We start from the raw sequence: 24690 nt of genomic DNA on the forward strand, positions 1-24690 counted from the left end.
TATTATTGGTCATTATTGTCTATGGGCTATTTTAATGACATTGCATAATAATATTACAACACCCAAATATTTAGGCTACTAACTTCTATTTTCCATTGTCAGTGCAAGGTTATTATTTTGTTGTTGTTTTTGTTGTTTTTGCGTAGGCTACAGACTTAGACTACGTTTAGTGATTAGTGTAGCCTGCATTTAAAAGTCTTGAACATAAAACAACAGGATAAAACAATAGTTTTTACTATAGACTAGAAATAGTAATTTCATAACTTTAGACACTTCTTTGTGAAGACGGTGGGATAATACAGTGAAATAATATGTTCTTTAGTCATAGAAATACAGTTGTAATGTGTTTGGGTAAAATTTACCCGCTGGCGGTTTTAGGGATACAGCAACTTCTGGCGGATATAGTGTTAAAGGGTAAGTTCACCCAAAAATAAAAATTAGCCCATAAATTACTCCCGATCAAGTCATCCTAGGTGTATATGACTTTCTTTTTTCAGACGTGTCCTGTTGGGAGTTATATTAAAAATTGTATTTGATCTTTCAAGCTTTTTCATGACACTCAAGCAGGTGTTTTAGTGCATAAGTCCAAAAGAAGTTAAATAAAAAGCATCCATCCGTTAAAAAAAAGTGTCTCACATGGCCCTAGGGGCTGAACAAAGGCCTTCTGTAACGAACTGAAATGATTTGGTAGGAAAAACTAAAGAAAGGTTGGCTTTGCGTAGCTGAAAAGCAGCTGAAATCAAGCCATAAAACCCATACTGAATAGTTCTGAATAAGACTTTTGAGTAATTTTTGAAGGAATATTTACTTCAAAATGATGTAAAAATCATCCTGCTCACTCATTAACTGACTTGAAACACAATACTTTCTTTACTGTGTTGAATATCTCTGTTCTGAGTAATTTGAAGTACTGTATTATACAGCCTAGAATGTGCATAAAGAGCACTCTCTCATATAATCACTAAGAGCTATCATGACCTTCAGTTCATTGCGATCTCACTTTGTTCCGTTAATAAGCTCTCTACACTGCACAATGGATCTCTTAACTGCATCATATCTACACTTTATAATGAGAGGATTCCTGAGCTTGCGGAGCTCAGCACTTGAGAAAAACTCTGCATTTTGGATTCTAACTTAAACACTTCTGCAGTTCTTCTTATTGCAATCTAGAAATCAACAGATATGTCTGCTACATTTCTCAATGCTGCAAATATGTTTCTCCAGTATCAGATGCTTACCTCACTTAAATGTTAAGTGTGCCCCTGCTCTGCAGCAAAGGAATTGATATTTTGATGAAATATTACAAGGGCTTATCACACGAAGCACACTTTTGACACTGTGATCAGTTTTAAAGCCTCTGATTGGCCATTGCATTTATTAGCCATGTCTGTGATTGGCTAAAATGCTCATTGCTTCAAAGCACATTGTAAGTTGTAACCTTTGATGCAAAGGGGGGAAAATGTACTGTTGTAATCATATTCACAATCACAGCTATAGCTATACATTACGTTTCTAAAAACGGAGCACACTAACATGAACCCATTCTGTTGTAGATTATCTCAGTGTTTGGTGACAGAAGAAGGTTGTGCTGCTCTGGCATCAGCTCTGAGTTTAAACCCATCACACCTGAGAGAGCTGGACCTGAGCTACAATCACCCAGGAGAATCAGGAGTGGAGCTGCTCAAAAAGCTCAAACATCTGGACAAACTCAAGTAAGTTGAGCAGAAAAAATCATTCTTTCAGCTCTGTATGTGACAAAGGTTTTTAATTATAGTGTTTATTATGATTTATCATTATAAATAACAACAACAATAATAATAATAATACGATTGTATTCTTCAGTCTTAGAGAATTATTTAATTCCACTTGCTCCATGAAAAATTACAATTATTTAGTAGGCTACTGATTTGCCTGGAGTTTTCATCACTTGAGTAAATGTCATTTAAACATATGTCTATACATTTGTTCACAGTCGTAGGTCTTTAATAAGAGCAAATTAATTTGAGATATGTTTATGCCAAACAGATATGATACAAAATAAATAAACAATTATCTGATGGTCAGTGGTCAATGCGTTTACATACTTCTTAGTCTTAAATGGAATAGTAATACAGTTGCCAGTGAAAAAGTTATCAAAAACATCATTGTCTCTTTATTTTTTTATTTTCTTTATTTATTTTATTTTTATTTATTTGTCCTTTATTTTAGCATGGTAATCCAATTTATTGGATATTTAAAATCTCTTCTTCCAGGGAATCCTGACAAAAATGGCAGCACAAAAATCACATAAAAAAAAATACAAACACATAAGATTAAGGCCCAATCCCAATTCTTCCCCTTAGCCCTTCCCCTTTCCTCTACCCCTTTGTTTTGTGCATTCACGTGAAGGGGTAGTGGTGTCTCGATTCTCTTTTGGTTGCAGGGTAAGATGAAGGGCCAGATAGCCTTTCAAACAAAGATTTTTCGGGACCACACTTCAGACGAAAGGGTATGAATTATCTCGGCAACATGGCTGCCTGAGTGAACAAAAATACACATAAATCGTACCCTTGGAATTATAAGGTTCTATCTGCGTTCTGAGTAGTTTTGAGATATTGAGCTTCAAAGTTTTTGTGTTCCATAGACTTCTGTAGATAGAACCTTTTTGTTTTTTTCAATAAGAAATCCCAAAATGTACAAAACTTGAAATAAAACATCACATAATGTAAATAAATTGTCACAGAATAAGAATATGTGAATAACTCAATTTTGACAAAAATGTCAGATAGAACCTTATAATTCCAAGGGGACGAAATGTAAGCATTTTGGGCATTAATAAAGATTTTAATGAACAGTAATCATTTGTTTTGTTACATTCAACTGTGAGTTCATATTAACAGTCATGTTACTCAAAGAGATGTTTGCAAAAAATTGCTAATATTTGCTAACGTCATATCATTATAGACTGCACGATAGTAAGACATATTTTCTTGTCTGGTCAGGGCGATAACCACCGTAGACATTTAGGGCTAGTCCTCCCATTAATAGGAAATCACTTAACCCTTTTCTCAAATATTGAGAGACAGAGAGGGGGGGGGGATGGAAGTTGCATGTATGTGTATCTGTGCATTTTTCTTTTAAGAGTGAGTTTACTTAAAAACAGCAATTTTTATCCTCTCGTCGCTGGAAAATATAATGATTTAATAAAAGTCGTGAGGCAGCGTTGACAAGTTTTTCTCCTGGATGTGTGAGCGGTGCGATTTCCGATATGTGTGTGTGCGTGTGTGTGTGTCAGTAAGCAGCACATTAATTAAAGGCTAAATGTACAACGGCACCCCAGTATATGTGTGTATTGTAGGAGCTAGACAACGTATGACTACGTGTGACAGCATAGTAGTGGTGTCCCAATTCTTAGGGGAATATTTTCAGCCCAACCCCTTGACACTCTGTTTCAAGGGACAAGGGGAAGGCGTAGGGGAAGGGGTATAAAATAGAATTGGGATTGGGCCAAAAATTTACCATGCACTCATGTAGTGACAGATAATTAACAATAACAAATAATTTAAATAAGTACATGTTTTCATTAGATTAGATCATAAGACATTTTTTAAAGAGTGAAGTGTTTCGTTACTCTGCAGCTTGTTCCATAACATAGTCCACACATACATGTGTATTTTTATAGAAAGTTTTCAAGGTTTTCCCCTCCTTCATTGATAAAAATAAATAAATAAAAAAATTAATAAAAAACTTAAGCACTGTCAAGAGCATGCCAAAATAACAGGTAGCGGTATAACCACAGCCGTAAAGCCATGCTGGCAAATCAGAAGCAGAAAAAGGTTATTGGTGGTTGTTACCAGCACATCTGCAGTTTCACCGGCTACACGACAACAACAGACTTTATAAAAGTCTTCCCACTTGCAGGAGTTTTAAAAGGTTTCTGTTTCAGTGAACAGATACTGTGTATGATTTCAATAATACACCCTGTTAACCTAAAGGGGAAGGTAATTGTCTGACTCTGTACCGTTTCTGTGTGTTTTCCTGTCTTGATATTCCCCATTTAGTTATATTGATTCCAGGTGTGTCCCATTAGCTCCCTTAATATTTAAGCCATGTGTGCCTTCATTCTCCCTTATCTGGAATTGTTGGTCTCACCCCAGTGCTACGTTTGCTTTTCTGGTGTCCTGGCCATTAAAGTTTGGTAATTATTGGAGTCTCCTTGCTTCAGCACAGTAGGCACGTGTGACAGTAATGGGTCTCATGGTTTTTACAGAGGGTTTTGGGTAGGGATGTGCCGAATGAGGCTTTTGAAGCAGTGAAGCTTTTACAATAAACTGCGTTGATGCTTTGAAGCTTTTGACACAGTGCTCTACCCGCCATCTGATGGTCAATAAATTCCTACACCAACTGTATCATTGTAGATGCTTTGTTCATTGGGAAGTCATTGTAAGGTTCAATTGTCTATTTAATAAGCATATGTCTTAGTAAGGCGGTGTGTGTGTACAGCGATTTAGAGTTTCTCAAAAAGTTTCTCACTAGCTTAAGGCGAAACACTGCAGGTGAATAGGGTAAAAAGAAATAACTAATAGTTATCACCTTACTTACCCAGTTGACTGATTACATTGATAATTGTAAACATTTTTTGTTTTACAAGGTTTCAAAAATGTTATGTTTAAATATGCAAATGAGGAATTATTTAATGAAATATGCGCTAATTTGCATAAATGTCTAGTACAAACATCTTAACACTAGATGAAGTCAGTTTCAAAATTTGTTTATTTTTATTTTATTTTTTTTACATTGGAATGGAATCAAATGTCAAATGGAATTCTGTGTATCTATTTTTGTCACTCATAATTAAGAAAAAACTTTGAACAGCCAGAAAACAATGTATTTTCATAATAAAAGAAAATATATATGAACAAATCCCTCTGTAAAACCCTTCAGAATATAGAGAGGAATAAAAAAATATAAAGTTTGGTGTGTGTTAGTGCTACTGAATTGAGATTTATGGCTTAGTGTTGGAGAAAAAACTCATTTTGAGAAAACGTCCTTTAAAAAATGTATTGTAATTGAAATCTATTGACACAAACAGATAAAGTGCTAAAAAATAAACACTTAACGGTGTCTTTTGGATGTTTTCCTTCCACTAGTTTGAAAAAGCCCTTTATGAAAAACCAAAAAGCCCAGAATCTTAAAATTGACTGGTGCTTGAAAAAACTAGTGTTGTTTTTGGCGGCCTGTTTTAATTTTAGTTTTAGTCTAGTCTTTGTGTGAAGCTGTCATTTTAGTTTTTATTTATTTATTATTGTTATCTTATAGACTCAAGAATACATAAATTTTTGTCCAGGGCTTATTATTTGAAGTATGTTTTATTTGTATTGTATAAAATAGAATTAGAATTTATTTAGATATTAATTAAACACTTGTGCTTAAAGTTGTCTAGTGTTTTATGTGAAATACATCCAGTAGTTTAAGATATGTTTCATGTTTTAATTAATTATTATTAATTCATCAACTCATCCATCACAAGACTTATACTGGTCATAGTGGAAAATGACTTCTCACTGGTGATTCTTGACAGTTTTTAAGGACAGTTACTCCTTGTCTCTCCCCTGTCGTTTCAAAGAATAGTACAACGGTGAACGTGACAAGTATAAAAGCCTCGTCCATTTTTTGTTGTCGTATTCTATATAATCCCGCGATTGTAGTGATGTCCAGTTCGTGAACAAATCGTTCGATTTAACCAGTGAACCAGTTCACCAAATCGAGCTGAATCGTTTGTAATGGTTCGCATCTATTAGCATTAATCCACAAATTACTTTGCCGGATCAATTAATTTACTAAAACAGTACATTGACTGAACTGCTGTGAAGAGAGAACTGAAGATGAACACCGAGCAGCAGAGCCAGATGAATCAAACTGTCCGAAAGAACCGGTTCTCGGAAAAGAACCAAACTTCCCTTCACTACACGATTGGGGCTTAAGGAAGTGACGTTGGTTGCATCGGCACAATGATACATTGGAAACAGAAATACTGCTGAATAATAATAACATGACTAAACGAGATGGGAAAAAAACGTTATAACATTTAGTTTCATCTTGTTTTAGTCAACGAAAATGAAGAGACTAAGAAGTGGAGGATGAGGAGAGAAACAATAAGGTTTAGAGAGTGTAATCAAGGCTGGATCTGTCAGACCAGAGGGTTTTTTTCTCTGTCTAGCATAAAAGACAATATAATGTGAAGTGGACAAAGTCCTCATGCCAGACTCGAGCACAGAGACATGATGCTGAGACAGAATGAATCTCTTATTCACCCTGATTTTATACTTACAGTATTTGAGTGTACTGTAACATGCTATTCATTTAGAGTTTGAGTTGACCTTTTTGGCCTTTGGAGTTGAACTGCAGTATTTTTGCAGTATCCAAGTGTTGAATATATACCAACATTCAGCACTATTCAATATTCAGCACAATACTATTCTTGCAGTACATACAGTAGGCCAGGGTTATTCAAATATTTACCTGGAGGGCCATTGGGGTGCAGAGTTTGGCTCCAACCCTGATCAAAGTCACCTGCCTGTGATTTTTTTAATGATCCCCAAAAACATTGATTAGCATGTTTGATCAGGGTTGGAGCCAAATTCTGCACTGCATTGGCCCTCCAAGGAAAGATTTGAAAAACCCTGCAGTAGGCCTAAACAATATATTCACCTTACTCGGATGCAATTACTATACTTTTTTACACAGTTGCAAAGTTGTTTAGTCAATACAATATACTTCTTTTCTGGATGCTGTGTTCTCCATTTTTCTCTACGGTGTCTAATGAATGCTCTGTAGTGTTTATTGTATTGGCTTGTGTGTGTGATCTGAGAGCACCGGTTGATTTTGAGTCCAAGTGAAATGGTTTTGCACTGACTGCTTTCTTTTGATGGAAGAGTCAGAGGTTTGAGAAAAGGTTAGAGAAAATAAGTGATGGTTTTAAGAAATGTGTTTTAGCAATTCAGAAAAACTGTAATATATTTTGAAATAATATATTTTTTATCGCCAATGTGAGCTGTTGACAACAGAGGATAGCGTTTACAAGCAACAAGAATGTTTGTGCTTATGGAAGGAGTTTTAGACTTTTTTCGAATAGTGGTTGAGCCCTCAAGCTGATTTAATTTTCATTCAGTCAACAGACATTCACATGTCATTGCTTTTAATGGTAGTACTATAATTAACAATGATACACCACATAAAAACACTACATAGATATAGGCATGCTGACTGATATAACTATAAAATTGCACTTAAAGCTGCAGTAGGGAACTTTTGATGCTCAGGCGGCAGTGGCTCAGTGGTTCATGTAGGTTGTCTACAAACCAGAAGGTTGGTGGTTCGATCCCCAGCTCCACCTGACCAAGTGTCGAGGTGTCCTTGAGCAAGACACCTAACCCCACTTGCTCCCGACGAGCTGGATGGCGCCTTGAATGGCAGACACCGCTGTCGGTGTGTGAATGAGTGTGTGAATGGGTGAATGTGAGGCAAGTTGTAAAGCGCTTTGGATGGCCATGTGGTCTGTTGAAAGCGCTATATAAATGCAGTCCATTTACCATTTTTAGGGAAGTCGTGGCCTAATGGTTAGAGAGTCGGACTCCCAATCGAAGGGTTGTGGGTTCTAGTCTCGGGCCGGATGGAATTGTGGGTGGGGGGAGTGCATGTACAGTTCTCTCTCCACCTTCAATACCTCGACTGAGGTGCCCTTGAGCAAGGCATCGAACCCCCAACTGCTCCCCGGGCGCCGCAGCATAAATGGCTGCCCACTGCTCCGGGTGTGTGCTCACAGTGTGTGTGTGTTCACTGCTCTGTGTGTGTGCATTTCGGATGGGTTAAATGCAGAGCACAAATTCTGAGTATGGGTCACCATACTTGGCTGAATGTCACTTCACTTTCACTTTCACTTTCACTTTCACTCTAGCGGTTAATAAACAGAACTGCTTGCGTCTTGCGGAAGAACATCGTAGCCGGAACTACTTCTCTCTGTTTATTTCTATGAAGAATCACAAAGGTACTGGGTTACTCCGCCGCGGTACCCCGAAGCAATCTAAAATAGTCCGAATATAAACACTTATTATAGGTGCATCCTAGTGATTCAGGACAAGCCAAAAACACGGTTTGGAAAATGGATTCATGGTTTACTCGCTTATTATGTTCATTTTTCTACATTTTGAACACAAACAAAGTTACGGACCGCAGCTCTGATTGGTTGTTTTTTTACCGGGAGCGTATGACTTTCTGCAAATGGCAATAGGACCACTGGGAGGATTTTTTCACAGATTATCTTTCTCATATTCTACTGTCAGGACATAGTGACAGGTTTAATATATATATATATATATATATATATATATATATATATATATATATATATACACACACACACACACACACACACACACACACACACAGAGGTGGGTAGTAACGAGTTACATTTACTTGAGTAATTTTTCGGGGTAACTAATACTTTTCGGAGTATATTTAAAGATGGGTACTTTATACTCTTACTTGAGTAAATTTTTTGGGAAAAATCTGTACTTTTACTTCGTTAATGTGAGCAACGCCCCTCTCGTTACTTTATCTTAATGCAATAAATGCTTCAGTTTATTCCAAACGCACCGTCTACTTTTCTCTGGGCAATGAGCGATGCCCATTCGTGAATGATTCATTCTTTTGAGTCAACTCTGTTCAATGCCTTGATCAAACCAATTGGCAAACGAGTGAATTGGTTCATGAATCAGTTTGAATGAGTAGTTCAGTTCCCTGCCGCACACGCTGAGCGTCTGAAGCGGTTCACTCAGAGTTGTAACGTTTAAGAATATTAGCAGCGTTGAAAACGGGACTATGGAACTGCACTGAATTGAAAGCAAATCTGCAAAGGCTATTATTTCCTTGCGATGGAGATCCTTATTAGATGAACATCGCGTGTGCTGTCTACTGTTTAACAGGTAATAACTTGGGCTACATTCGATTACAGTACACGATACCACTGTGACATTAGTTTGTTGTACGTGTGTGGCTTATAACAGAGGGGAGTCAAGTTGAATGCAGCTTCCAAAAGACAAAAAATAGGCGATTAAGATTTTATTAATTTTAATACAATCACACCGTTGCGAGTACGTTCAGCAAGTCATATCATCAGCTGCTAAATTCAGATCAGTGATCGCTTGCTGGCGCTGAGCCAGAGATATAGGCGTTTTTACAGCGCTGCGCATTATAACCAATCACACACGGTTCGGTTGAGCTCATTAAAGCATTGGCCAATCAGAGGTGTTCAGATGAGTCATACTTTAGTAAACAGACAGGTTTTATAATAAATTACATAAATTGGAGTAAAGGCTGATGAAATATATACATTTATACACACACACACACATACATTACATACATGATCTATATATCTAAATAAAAATAGGCTCAGTATATATGACCCAAAGTAACTAGTAACTAACTACTTGAGTAGATTTTCTATCCGATACTCTTTTACTCTTACTCTGCTAACTATTCAAGACTAGTACTTTTACTTTTACTTGAGTAAATATTTCTAGAATTACTTTTACTTGAGTAAAGTTTTTGGGTACTCTACCCACCTCTGTGTATGTATGTATATATATATATATATATATATATATATATATATATATATATATATATATGCTGGTTCCAAAACGTTGTATTAAAGCTGGTAACGGAGTTATTAACGAAGTTATTAGAAAGAGAAAGACAGAGACAGAGACACACAGAGGCAGTAATGCAACACTTTGGATGCCAACTGCTGAAGAAGAAGAAGAGACACAGAGAGAGAGAGATAGAGAGCGTTTGTGTGAATGCAGCATCTCTAAACAAAGCGGTTATTACCTCGCTAGTGAGAAATGTCATGTGGGAAAATCGTCTGTGATGTTGTTTTTATTAGTCCTGTAATTTCCGTTATCACAGTTTTACGATGCGAGCTGAGGCAGAACTGTAATGCGGTCAGGAGAGCTGCCAGGAACAGATGCCATTTAAACGTCTTACCTTCATCACGGGTGAATTAATGTCGTTCTGTAGACCTTGGACTAACGTTGAATTAGGTGTTGATTTTGTGACCTTGTTTCACCATCAAACCTTTTAACATGAGTAAATGCACAACTGTACGTTCAGTTAGAGTCTAGTTTTATTTTTATTTTCATGTTTCACCCTACATGACATTATTAATAACCTTATAGGACTATATGAAACCTGTGTATTTTATGTTTTAAAGTAATGTATTGCATTTTATGTTGTGTGAATGGGGTCGCTGGATTCAGCAAAACGTTATATAACTTCTAAGTTAAACAAACGTGGAAATTCAACCGATGATCTTGGAAGAGAAGCATGTTTACCAACTGGTGGTCGGAAAAGTGGAAAAATAATTTTAATGGGAAAGACAAATGAAAAGAAGTAAGCGGTGGCGGGTAAGCACAGCTGTGTTGTGAATGGATTCTGATATAGTGGACAGTGAGGATAGTATGGAAACTAGTCAAGGAAGCGGACGAATGAGAGAGAAAAGAGAAAATAATTTTGAAGGGATAAGAGCAAAGAAAACCAGGCGTTGTCGGAGTTTTGAAAGAAGAGTGGAAGAGAGGTTTGAAATTTAAAATGATATTGAGGCTCGGCGAGGAGAAAGGAATATCATCAGTGAGTCCAGTAAAATTGACAACGATTTTGCGAAACCAGATTGGGGACATCCATATGGCCAGTGTTCGAACTATACCGTGTCCTTTGGGGGAGCCCACTTCTTTTTTTTTGGGGGGGGGGGGGGGGGGGGGGGGGGGTAGAGGTCGTGCACATGCGCATGCCTCAAATAAGGACTTACAACAGCTACAAGTGTATGCACTATTATACATTATCGACACGAGTGCCTCAAAAAAGGACATATAATGACTTACAAAGATAAATAACAGCTACAATATGCACTATTATACTTTATCGACACAAATTGATAGGTCAGGAAGACAGCCTTGAATGATGTTGCGCTCTCCTCCGTTAATTTAGAATTCACCTCAATTACTTTATTTGCCAGAATCGCCTTTTGCTTAGTCAATGCCACTTCAATGGCCATCTTGTGTGCAATGCTGTCCCTGTATTTATATATAATTTTTCGCGACTGGTTCTGAGCATTAATCATTAATCCACTCCTCAGACAAGTGCGTGCCAGGTACCTTTTCAGACAGAAGAAGGTTTTTTGCGTCCTTACAAGTTGTAACGAGTGGAAAAAAATGTGGCCCCTTTAAGAGCTGCGCGCTCCCTGTAAAACGGTATGCACTCTGTATGATAATGTATACACGCGCGACTCGAATCCCCCATGTATGCGGGTAATCTCTGTTTGGAAATCATTTTGTTTTAATCTTGTTTGTTTTGTTTTGGTTACGCTGTGGACGGTGGAACAGACAATTGCCCGAGTTCGATTGGAGAAATAAAACGAGTCGTTGTTAAATGTCAATCGCCTCCGTGAGTTTTGTCTGGCCTAATAACTTTGTGAGCTATCCATATTTTTTCCCCCTCCTGACACAACGCGTTACAAAGTGATGCACCCCAAGCTTCATCCTTAACACACAGCCATGTATATTGGCTCTTCCAGTCTCTCCACTGCTGGCTGTTCCAGTTTAACGCGAGAGCGGACTCGGAGCAAGAGGGGTTAGGATCCCAGAGATTACTTTTCTTCAGCTTCATGCGTTTTCACAGTGGGCTTGGCTTGAGGTTTACCAGTGCTTGCAGCAGGTGAATCAGTCGTGCGTTATCACTACACAATTTCTTAATAATACCAAAATTAATTGAACCTTGTTTTCTTTTTGCCCTAGCTATGATGCTATTACTGCATAATGGAAGGACTTTGCGCACGATAAATGGCCTCCAACGTTTATTTTTTTCTATGAACCTATGACATACTAACATGTGGAATTTGCAGCGTAGCACCCCCACACCTTGATGCTGTGACGTCTTTAATCTTTATTGAAGTTAATTAGGTTTTAATCGCCGTCATGCATGAATGAATAATATTTTTGCCATCATAATCACATTACAAAACTGAAATTGCACTTAAAAATATTCACATTGTCAGTATTTTTTGAGACCCCCCAAAATTTCAGATTTCTCGTTTTCAGGGGAGCCCATGTCTTATTAAGGGGAGCCGAGCTCCCCCTAGCTCCCCCGTAGTTCGCACTATGCATATGGCGAAGGTTTTAAGAGATGGAAATTTACTGATTGTTTGTAGAAATGAAGGGCAAAGGGAGAGGGCTGGCAGAATAAAGGGAAGTGGATATTTACCCGTGCTAATTGGGAAATGTTTAGTTTCATTTGTGAGAAGGAATTCGACAAAATAGATTTAAGTGAAGATATTGAGGAGGTAGATCAAAAATTGAAATCAGTATTGATTGAAGCTGCTAATAAGTCAATTCCTAGAAGTAAAGGACAAGTGAAGAGGAAGGAGGTTCAGATGAATGTAGTGTAGTAATAAAAGAAAGAAATAAAGCCTTAAGAATATTAAGAAGAACGCATCATTTTCCAAACTTTATTAAATATAAGCAAATACAAGCAAATTATACGAAATGCAAAAAGACAAAGCTGCCAGAAGTTTTGTGAGAACATAGGTAGATCAACCCCTGTGGATGAGGTATGGGGCATGACTAACAGCATGAGAGGAATCAGAAGAGAATGGAAATATCCTGTTTTGAATTTGGGGGAAAAGGTAGCACTATCTGATGAAGAAAAAGCAGAAGTGATAGCAAAGGCATTTATTGAAATTCATAGCTCAGATAATCTAACTGAGGAGGGAAAGAGAGGAAGGGAGTTAACACAATCAGATTATTCTGGACGTTTTGAGAGGCAGAAGGAAATTAACAACACAATGGATGCACCGTTAACTATGAAGAAATGAAGAGGACCTCACAGAACACATCTGACCCTTCTTGTGTTCACATTACAGTTATGTTTCTCTGTCGTAAACTTGTGAGTGTTTTTAGAGATGTGAACGATTAGCAGCATGTACAAATGTTTTATGAATCACAAGTTCATTTGTGTCCACAGATCTGAGCTTGTTTTTACGTGTGTGCGTGTGTGCGTGTGTGCGTGTGCGTGTGTGCGTGTGTGCGTGTGTGCGTGTGCGTGTGTGCGTGTGTGCGTGTGTGTGTGTGTGTGTGTGTGCGTGTGCGTGTGTGCGTGTGTGCGTGTGTGCGTGTGTGCGTGTGTGCGTGTGCGTGTGTGCGTGTGTGTGTGTGTGTGTGTGTGCGTGTGCGTGTGTGCGTGTGTGTGTGTGTGTGTGTGTGTGTTTTCTAGTGTGGATCATGGAGGAGAGATCATGATCCCATCAGGACGCCACAAATGTAAGTCACACACAGAAACACAGTTTTGTTGTTTGTAGTTGAGTTGTAAATGTGTGTGTGTGTGTGTGTGTGTGTGTTGTGTTCAGACGCCTGTGATCTCACACTGGATCCAAACACAGCAAACACTCGACTCGTTCTGTCTGAGGAGAACAGAAAGGTGACGTGTGTCTCTGAGGATCAGTCGTGTCCTGATCATCCCGACAGATTTGATTATTGGGAGCAGGTTCTGTGTTCAGAGAGTCTGACTGGACGCTGTTACTGGGAGACTGAATGGAGCGGAGGAGATGTTAATATATCAGTGTGTTATAAAGAAATCCAGAGGAAAGGAGGGAGTGATGACTGTTTGTTTGGACGTAATGATATCTCCTGGAGACTGTTCTGCTCTGATCAAGGATTCACTGCTCGTCACAATAATAACTCCACTCGTATCTCTGTTTCTCCAGACTCCTGTAAGAGAGTCGCAGTGTTTCTGGACGAGTCGAGCGGCTCTCTGTCCTTCTACAGCGTCTCTGACACACACACACTCACACACTTACACACATTCACACACACATTCACTCAACCTCTACACGCTGGATTTTACCTTGATACAAACTCTTCAGTGTCTCTGTGTCACATTAAACATTAAACACACACACACACTCACACACACACGCTTTCTCTCACACACACGCATTGATAAATATGTGTAAAATAATGTCATATTTACTTAATTATGAAAATATTTTTGTGTCATATTTCTCAGGCCGTATTTTCAGGAGTTCATTTAATTTTAGTCGAATAGAATTCAGAATAAAAATACTTCATCATCATCATCATCATATGTTTGAAACATTCAAAAGCAGTGAAAGAAATAAAAAGTGTTTATGTGACTGAACTTCAGATAAATTCTTTTGAAACATTTAATCGTCTGAACCCTCTTCATTTCAGGAAAATCAATGTAATATATTTCTGCTCAATAATGTTTTTCGTTATTATTTTACATTTCGAAGGAGATTTTGATACTATGCAATATTAAAAAAAAAAAATCATGAGCTTTTTTTTCTATTAAAATTAATCAAACAGTCTTTTCATTTCTGTGTCCCATTTGATAATGAAATCTATTTGTTTTCTTTCTTTTTTATTATCAGGAAAATCAAAGTAATAAACATTTGATAATGAAGTCTGTCTGCTTTTTATTATTATCAGGAAAATCAATGTAATCTTTTTGTGTTCAATAATATTTGTTTAAATAATAGCTATTTTCTTCCATTAAAATTAATTTAAATCTAAGCCCCTTAATTTTTGCTTCAAATTTATTTATAAAATCTCATTGTGTGTTTGTTTGTTTACTTGTTTTTTTATTTATTTGTTTTTTGTTGTGGTTCCTATTTTTATTATCAAGAAAATCTATGTAATAAACATTTGGTAATGAAATCTAAGTGTTTTTTATTATTTTTGTCCCATCAGAAAAATCTATTCTATATTTCTGTTCAATAATATTTTTTATTATTATTTTAAATTTGGAAGGGATTTTATGATACTGTGCAGTATTTATATTTTTTTTTTTCATGAGCTAATTTTTCCAATAAAATTCAGCTCTGAGTCACTTCGTTAATTAAAAATTAAGCCCCTTCATTTTTGCTTCACATTTGTTCATGAAATCTAAGTGTTCTTTTTGCTTCTTTTTTTTTATATATATAATTTCTTTTTTTTTTTCTTTTTTTTCAATGAGCTATTTTGTCATTAAAATAATTAAATTGAGTCTTTTTATTTTTGGTTCACATATGGTAATGAAAGTTTTTAATTTCATTTTGTTTTGTTTTCAGGAAAATCTATGTAATTCGGTTCAATAATTTTTTTTTATTATTAATGTGACTTTTGAGGGGATTTTATTATACTAATACAATATTTATAAACAATTTAATGAGCTTTTTTTTATTAAAATGAATTAAACACTTCATTTTTGGTAATGAAATTAAATTGTTGTTTTTCTCATCAGGAAAATCAATGTAATATATTTTTGTTCAATAATATATATTTTTTATTATTATTATATTACATTTAATGATACAGTGCAATATTTATACAATTATTATTAGCTATTTTTTTCCATTAAAATTAATTAAACTCTAAGCCCCTTAATTTTTGGTTCACATTTGTTTTATAATTAATATTATTATCATTATTATTATTATCAAGAAAATCAATTTAATATATTTCTGTTCAATAATAATTTATTATTATTATTTTACATTTGGAAAGGATTTTATGATACTGTGCAATATTAATTATAATCATGAAATATTTTTTTCCTCTAAAATTAATTAAATTGAGTCACTTAGTTTTTGCTTCAAATTTGTTAAAATCTAAATGTGTTTTGTTTCTATGCTTTTTTTTTTTTTGTGGTTCACTTTTTTTAATCAAGAAAATCTATCTAATAAACATTTGGTAATGAAATCATTTCACTTTGAAATCACAAAGTCACTTCGTTTTTTATTCAAATTTAATAAACATTTGGTAATTATTTTTTTTACATTAGCAAAATCAGTGTAATATATTTTAGTTCAATAATATTTTTTAATTATTTTACATTTGGAGAGGATTTAATGATACTGTAATATTTATATAATTATTATTAGCTATTTTCTTCCATTAAAATTAATTCAACTCTAAGCCCCTTTATTTTTTTGTTCACATTTGTTTTATTATTATATTACATTTTGAGAGGATTTAATGATACTGTAATATTTATATAATTATTATTAGCTATTTTCTTCCATTAAAATTAATTTAAATCTAAGCCCCTTAATTTTTGCTTCAAATTTATTTATAAAATCTCATTGTGTGTTTGTTTGTTTACTTGCTTTTTTATTTATTTGTTGTTTGTTGTGGTTCCTATTTTTATTATCAAGAAAATCTATGTAATAAACATTTGGTAATGAAATCTAAGTGTTTTTTATTATTTTTGTCCCATCAGGAAAATCTATTCTATATTTCTGTTCAATAATATTTTTTCATTATTATTTGCAATTGTGTGAGGATTTAATGATACTATGTAGTATTTTATACAAATATTATTAGCTATTTTATTTCATTAAAATTATTTAAACTCTAAGCCCCTTCATGAAATCTAAGTGTTTTCTTTCTTTCTTTCTATTATTATTAGGAAAATCAATGTAATATATTTCTGTTCAATAATATTTTTTATTATTATTTTAAATTTGGAAGGGATTTTCTGATACTGTGCAGTATTTATATATTTTTTTTTCATGAGCTATTTTTTCCAATAAAATTCAGCTCTGAGTCACTTCGTTTTTTATTCAAATTTGTTAATAAACATTTGGTAATTAAATGTAAATGTTTTTTATTTAAAAAAAAAAATCCATCAGCAAAATTAATGTAATTTATATTTTGTTCAAAAATATTTTTTTATATATATAATAACATTTTTTGAGAGGATTTAATGATACTTTGTAATATTTATACAATTATTATTAGCTATTTTATTTCATTAAAATTTATTAAAAATTAAGCCCCTTCATTTTTGCTTCACATTTGTTCATGAAATCTAAGTGTTCGTTTTGCTTCTTTTTTTATATATATATATATATAAAAAATTGTTTTTCAATGAGCTATTTTGTCATTAAAATAATTAAATTGAGTCTTTTTATTTTTGGTTCACATATGGTAATGAAAGTTTTTAATTTCATTTTTTGTTTTGTTTTTGTTTTCAGGAAAATCTATGTAATTCGGTTCAATAATTTTTTTTTATTATTAATGTGACTTTTGAGGGGATTTTATTATACTAATACAATATTTATAAACAATTTAATGAGCTTTTTTTTATTAAAATGAATTAAACACTTCATTTTTGGTAATGAAATTAAATTGTTGTTTTTCTCATCAGGAAAATCAATGTAATATATTTTTGTTCAATAATATATATTTTTTATTATTATTATATTACATTTAATGATACAGTGCAATATTTATACAATTATTATTAGCTATTTTTTTCCATTAAAATTAATTAAACTCTAAGCCCCTTAATTTTTGGTTCACATTTGTTTTATAATTAATATTATTATCATTATTATTATTATCAAGAAAATCAATTTAATATATTTCTGTTCAATAATAATTTATTATTATTATTTTACATTTGGAAAGGATTTTATGATACTGTGCAATATTAATTATAATCATGAAATATTTTTTTCCTCTAAAATTAATTAAATTGAGTCACTTAGTTTTTGCTTCAAATTTGTTAAAATCTAAATGTGTTTTGTTTCTATGCTTTTTTTTTTTTTTGTGGTTCACTTTTTTTAATCAAGAAAATCTATCTAATAAACATTTGGTAATGAAATCATTTCACTTTGAAATCACAAAGTCACTTCGTTTTTTATTCAAATTTAATAAACATTTGGTAATTATTTTTTTTACATTAGCAAAATCAGTGTAATATATTTTAGTTCAATAATATTTTTTAATTATTTTACATTTGGAGAGGATTTAATGATACTGTAATATTTATATAATTATTATTAGCTATTTTCTTCCATTAAAATTAATTCAACTCTAAGCCCCTTTATTTTTTTGTTCACATTTGTTTTATTATTATATTACATTTTGAGAGGATTTAATGATACTGTAATATTTATATAATTATTATTAGCTATTTTCTTCCATTAAAATTAATTTAAATCTAAGCCCCTTAATTTTTGCTTCAAATTTATTTATAAAATCTCATTGTGTGTTTGTTTGTTTACTTGTTTTTTTATTTATTTGTTTTTTGTTGTGGTTCCTATTTTTATTATCAAGAAAATCTATGTAATAAACATTTGGTAATGAAATCTAAGTGTTTTTTATTATTTTTGTCCCATCAGAAAAATCTATTCTATATTTCTGTTCAATAATATTTTTTATTATTATTTTAAATTTGGAAGGGATTTTATGATACTGTGCAGTATTTATATTTTTTTTTTTCATGAGCTAATTTTTCCAATAAAATTCAGCTCTGAGTCACTTCGTTAATTAAAAATTAAGCCCCTTCATTTTTGCTTCACATTTGTTCATGAAATCTAAGTGTTCTTTTTGCTTCTTTTTTTTTATATATATAATTTCTTTTTTTTTTTTCTTTTTTTTCAATGAGCTATTTTGTCATTAAAATAATTAAATTGAGTCTTTTTATTTTTGGTTCACATATGGTAATGAAAGTTTTTAATTTAATTTTGTTTTGTTTTCAGGAAAATCTATGTAATTCGGTTCAATAATTTTTTTTTATTATTAATGTGACTTTTGAGGGGATTTTATTATACTAATACAATATTTATAAACAATTTAATGAGCTTTTTTTTATTAAAATGAATTAAACACTTCATTTTTGGTAATGAAATTAAATTGTTGTTTTTCTCATCAGGAAAATCAATGTAATATATTTTTGTTCAATAATATATATTTTTTATTATTATTATATTACATTTAATGATACAGTGCAATATTTATACAATTATTATTAGCTATTTTTTTTTCCATTAAAATTAATTAAACTCTAAGCCCCTTAATTTTTGGTTCACATTTGTTTTATAATTAATATTATTATCATTATTATTATTATCAAGAAAATCAATTTAATATATTTCTGTTCAATAATAATTTATTATTATTATTTTACATTTGGAAAGGATTTTATGATACTGTGCAATATTAATTATAATCATGAAATATTTTTTTCCTCTAAAATTAATTAAATTGAGTCACTTAGTTTTTGCTTCAAATTTGTTAAAATCTAAATGTGTTTTGTTTCTATGCTTTTTTTTTTTTTTTGTGGTTCACTTTTTTTAATCAAGAAAATCTATCTAATAAACATTTGGTAATGAAATCATTTCACTTTGAAATCACAAAGTCACTTCGTTTTTTATTCAAATTTAATAAACATTTGGTAATTATTTTTTTTACATCAGCAAAATCAGTGTAATATATTTTAGTTCAATAATATTTTTTAATTATTTTACATTTGGAGAGGATTTAATGATACTGTAATATTTATATAATTATTATTAGCTATTTTCTTCCATTCAAATTAATTCAACTCTAAGCCCCTTTATTTTTTTGTTCACATTTGTTTTATTATTATATTACATTTTGAGAGGATTTAATGATACTGTAATATTTATATAATTATTATTAGCTATTTTTTCCTCTAAAATTAATTAAACTCTAAGCCCCTTCATGTTTGCTTCACATTTGTTTTTATTATTATTATTATTATTCGGGAAAATCAATGTAATATATTTATGTTGAATAATATTTAAAAATAATTATATTTAATATTTTAGATTTCGAAGGGATTTTTTTTTCATTTTTATTCATGAGCTGTTTTTTTTTTTCCATTAAAATTAAACTGAGGGACGAAGGATTAATTGTTTATTAGACTAGTTTGTGTTAGTTGTGTTTAGTTAATAAAACTCTTGTGCACAAATTACATGAGTTTCTGATTCTTCCTTGCAAATCAATGTCCTTTTACGATTTTGATCGTTGCTACATGCTCTCTGGGTGTTCGCTGGACAGCAGATGAGTTGAGCAATTTATTTCTGCTACTATATAAACTAGACAGAAGTTACCCAACCTGACACTACCCCTAATGAGGCACACCAAAACAAGACAGGAACATGAAAACAAGACAAACAGACAACACAAGACTGGAAAAATCCAAACACAGAGACAAAGAGGGGAGGGGATCCAAGCCAGTGCCAGTGGATCAGCCCAAAAATACATTAGAAGAGACCAGGAAGGCTCATGCAGTTCAGGAGGCCAGGGCAGAGCCGGAGGGATAAATCAGTGAAGCTCCAGCCAAACAGGAACACCCCCGGTGGATGGCCAGGGTGGGACAAGAGGAACGGACCAGTGAGGCTCCAGCAGATTGGGAGTCCTGGCTGATGGCCATGGTGGACTGGGCAGGGAGCGAGGACAGAGCTGACATCAAGGATGGAGATGGCAGAGCAAGGAGCTTGGGAGGTACCAGGAGGGCAAGACATTTGGGCGGAGCCAGCATCAAAGGTAGAGCTGGCAGGGCAAGGAGCTTGGGTGGCTCTGGGACGGCCTCCAGGCCTTAAAGGATGGAAGAAGCCTTTTTCCTTCATTTCTGAGAGTGTAGCATTGTAGCTTCGTCAGCCACCACCTGCCGTCACTTCTACAGGCGCTGCAGCATCATCAGCCGTCACTTCTGGAGGCGCTGCAGCATCATCAGCCGTCACTTCTGGAGGCGCTGGAGCATCATCAGCCGTCACTTCTGGAGGCGCTGCAGCATCATCAGCGGTCACTTCTGGAGGCGCTGCAGCATCATCAGCGGTCACTTCTGGAGGCGCTGCAGCATCATCAGCGGTCACTTCTGGAGGCGCTGCAGCATCATCAGCGGTCACTTCTGGAGGCGCTGCAGCATCATCAGCCGTCACTTCTGGAGGCGCTGGAGCATCATCAGCCGTCACTTCTGGAGGCGCTGCAGCATCATCAGCGGTCACTTCTGGAGGCGCTGCAGCATCATCAGCGGTCACTTCTGGAGGCGCTGCAGCATCATCAGCGGTCACTTCTGGAGGCGCTGCAGCATCATCAGCGGTCACTTCTGGAGGCGCTGCAGCATCATCAGCCGTCACTTCTGGAGGCGCTGCAGCATCATCAGCCGTCACTTCTGGAGGCGCTGCAGCATCAGCAGCCGTCACTTCTGGAGGCGCTGCAGCATCATCAGCCGTCACTTCTGGAGGCGCTGGAGCATCATCAGCCGTCACTTCTGGAGGCGCTGCAGCATCATCAGCGGTCACTTCTGGAGGCGCTGCAGCATCATCAGCGGTCACTTCTGGAGGCGCTGCGGCATCATCAGCCGTCACTTCTAGAGGCGCTGGGGCATCATCAGCCGTCACTTCTGGAGGCGCTGCAGCATCATCAGCCGTCACTTCTGGAGGCGTTGCAGCATCATCAGCGGTCACTTCTGGAGGCGCTGGAGCATCATCAGCCGTCACTTCTGGAGGCGCTGCAGCATCATCAGCGGTCACTTCTGGAGGCGCTGCAGCATCATCAGCGGTCACTTCTGGAGGCGCTGCAGCATCATCAGCGGTCACTTCTGGAGGCGCTGCAGCATCATCAGCGGTCACTTCTGGAGGCGCTGCAGCATCATCAGCCGTCACATCTGGAGGCGCTGCAGCATCATCAGCGGTCACTTCTGGAGGCGCTGGAGCATCATCAGCCGTCACTTCTGGAGGCGCTGCAGCATCATCAGCCGTCACTTCTGGAGGCGCTGCAGCATCATCAGCGGTCACTTTTCTAGAGGCGCTGCAGCATCATCAGCGGTCACTTCTGGAGGCGCTACAGCATCATCAGCGGTCACTTCTGGAGGCGCTGCAGCATCATCAGCCGTCACTTCTGGAGGCGCTGCAGCATCATCAGCGGTCACTTCTGGAGGCGCTGCAGCATCATCAGCGGTCACTTCTGGAGGCGCTGCAGCATCATCAGCCGTCACATCTGGAGGCGCTGCAGCATCATCAGCGGTCACTTCTGGAGGCGCTGGAGCATCATCAGCCGTCACTTCTGGAGGCGCTGCAGCATCATCAGCGGTCACTTCTGGAGGCGCTGCAGCATCATCAGCGGTCACTTCTGGAGGCGCTGCAGCATCATCAGCGGTCACTTCTGGAGGCGCTGCAGCATCATCAGCCGTCACTTCTGGAGGCGCTGCAGCATCATCAGCGGTCACTTCTGGAGGCGCTGCAGCATCATCAGCGGTCACTTCTGGAGGCGCTGCAGCATCATCAGCCGTCACTTCTGGAGGCGCTGCAGCATCATCAGCGGTCACTTCTGGAGGCGCTGCAGCATCATCAGCGGTCACTTCTGGAGGCGCTGCAGCATCATCAGCGGTCACTTCTGGAGGCGCTGCAGCATCATCAGCGGTCACTTCTGGAGGCGCTGCAGCATCATCAGCCGTCACATCTGGAGGCGCTGCAGCATCATCAGCGGTCACTTCTGGAGGCGCTGGAGCATCATCAGCCGTCACTTCTGGAGGCGCTGCAGCATCATCAGCGGTCACTTCTGGAGGCGCTGCAGCATCATCAGCCGTCACTTCTGGAGGCGCTGCAGCATCATCAGCGGTCACTTCTAGAGGCGCTGCAGCATCATCAGCGGTCACTTCTGGAGGCGCTGCAGCATCATCAGCCGTCACTTCTGGAGGCGCTGCAGCATCATCAGCGGTCACTTCTAGAGGCGCTGCAGCATCATCAGCGGTCACTTCTGGAGGCGCTGGAGCATCATCAGCCGTCACTTCTGGAGGCGCTGCAGCATCATCAGCGGTCACTTCTAGAGGCGCTGCAGCATCATCAGCGGTCACTTCTGGAGGCGCTGCAGCATCATCAGCGGTCACTTCTGGAGGCGCTGCAGCATCATCAGCGGTCACTTCTGGAGGCGCTGCAGCATCATCAGCGGTCACTTCTGGAGGCGCTGCAGCATCATCAGCCGTCACTTCTGGAGGCGCTGCAGCATCATCAGCGGTCACTTCTGGAGGCGCTGCAGCATCATCAGCGGTCACTTCTGGAGGCGCTGCAGCATCATCAGCGGTCACTTCTGGAGGCGCTGCAGCATCATCAGCGGTCACTTCTGGAGGCGCTGCAGCATCATCAGCGGTCACTTCTGGAGGCGCTGCAGCATCATCAGCCGTCACTTCTGGAGGCGCTGCAGCATCATCAGCGGTCACTTCTGGAGGCGCTGCAGCATCATCAGCGGTCACTTCTGGAGGCGCTGCAGCATCATCAGCGGTCACTTCTAGAGTCGCTGCAGCATCATCAGCGGTCACTTCTGGAGGCGCTGCAGCATCATCAGCGGTCACTTCTGGAGTCGCTGCAGCATCATCAGCGGTCACTTCTGGAGGCGCTGCAGCATCATCAGCGGTCACTTTTCTAGAGGCGCTGCAGCATCATCAGCGGTCACTTCTGGAGGCGCTGCAGCATCATCAGCGGTCACTTCTGGAGGCGCTGCAGCATCATCAGCCGTCACTTCTGGAGGCGCTGCAGCATCATCAGCGGTCACTTCTGGAGGCGCTGCAGCATCATCAGCCGTCACTTCTGGAGGCGCTGCAGCATCATCAGCCGTCACTTCTGGAGGCGCTGCAGCATCATCAGCGGTCACTTCTTGAGGCGCTGCAGCATCATCAGCGGTCACTTCTGGAGGCGCTGCAGCATCATCAGCGGTCACTTCTGGAGGCTCTGCAGCATCATCAGCGGTCACTTCTGGAGGCGCTGCAGCATCATCAGCCGTCACTTCTGGAGGCGCTGCAGCATCATCAGCCGTCACTTCTGGAGGCGCTGCAGCATCATCAGCCGTCACTTCTGGAGGCGCTGCAGCATCATCAGCCGTCACTTCTGGAGGCGCTGCAGCATCATCAGCCGTCACTTCTGGAGGCGCTGCAGCATCATCAGCGGTCACTTCTGGAGGCGCTGCAGCATCATCAGCCGTCACTTCTGGAGGCGCTGCAGCATCATCAGCGGTCACTTCTGGAGGCGCTGCAGCATCATCAGCGGTCACGTCTGGAGGCGCTGCAGCCTACTTAGCTGGGGGACATCCTAGTAACTGCACAAATTCCCCGAATTTCAGGTGGTCCAGCCCCCTCATTCTTCCTCAGTTGAGGGGCTCATCGAGGGTATTATTAAACAAGTCCTTGAGAGCTGCATCACTGAACCCCAAGCCCTCTGCTGAGCTCAAATGCAAACTTCTTCAGCTCAGTCCCCTGTCAGGAGCGAGCCCAAGACCTTGAAACAGAGATTGTGTTTGTAGAGGAGGCTGGAGAGAGTGGAGACGGGAGGATGGTGCAAGCACTTCCGCCGCTGAGTCCTCGTCAAGACCAGTTTGTTCTGTCAGGGATGGGGCGAAGGATGGAGCGAGGACTCGATGGTGCAGGTGAATAGGATTTAATTAATAATAAAATAAAATAAACAAACCAAAACTGGAAAGCAAGGCAAGAAACCACAAGAGTAAATATGACAATGAACTGGACAGGACTGCAAACATAAGGAGAATAAATAAGGAGCAAATGAGGAAGGAATAAGGGAAACACAGGTGGACAGAAGAGCATACAGCCCGAGCGAACTCGAGATCGCACGCTCCCACAACAGAACAGAACATGTAGCACCAGTGCCTGAATCCTGACACCAAACCAAAATTTAATCTGAATAAGAGGTAAGTGCCTGGACACCATGCTCCAACATGAAACATGCCACACAGACAACAGAGGGATAAATACATAAAAGCACAACATGATGGGAGCGTCAGGGCTCTGTCACAAAATCATGAATAAATTAGACCGAAGTGACAGAACCCT

The 24690-nt window shown here is 37.6% G+C and overlaps 1 protein-coding gene across 3 annotated transcripts in view; it reads left to right on the forward strand.

Moving 5' to 3' along the window:
- Positions 1-14371, forward strand: part of LOC113047421 (NACHT, LRR and PYD domains-containing protein 12-like) — a 47569-nt gene extending 33198 nt beyond the window's left edge. For all 3 annotated transcript variants that reach the window (XM_026208764.1, XM_026208765.1, XM_026208767.1), the window contains 3 exons: positions 1554-1712; positions 13309-13355; positions 13442-14371. In XM_026208764.1, the coding sequence (XP_026064549.1) occupies positions 1554-1712; positions 13309-13355; positions 13442-13983 (748 nt within the window). In that variant the 3' untranslated portion in view covers positions 13984-14371. The remainder of the gene's footprint in view (positions 1-1553; positions 1713-13308; positions 13356-13441) is intronic.
- The last annotated feature ends 10319 nt before the right edge of the window (positions 14372-24690 follow it).

The sequence above is a fragment of the Carassius auratus genome, chromosome 28, assembly GCF_003368295.1.
Source record: "Carassius auratus strain Wakin chromosome 28, ASM336829v1, whole genome shotgun sequence".
Lineage (NCBI taxonomy): Eukaryota > Metazoa > Chordata > Actinopteri > Cypriniformes > Cyprinidae > Carassius > Carassius auratus.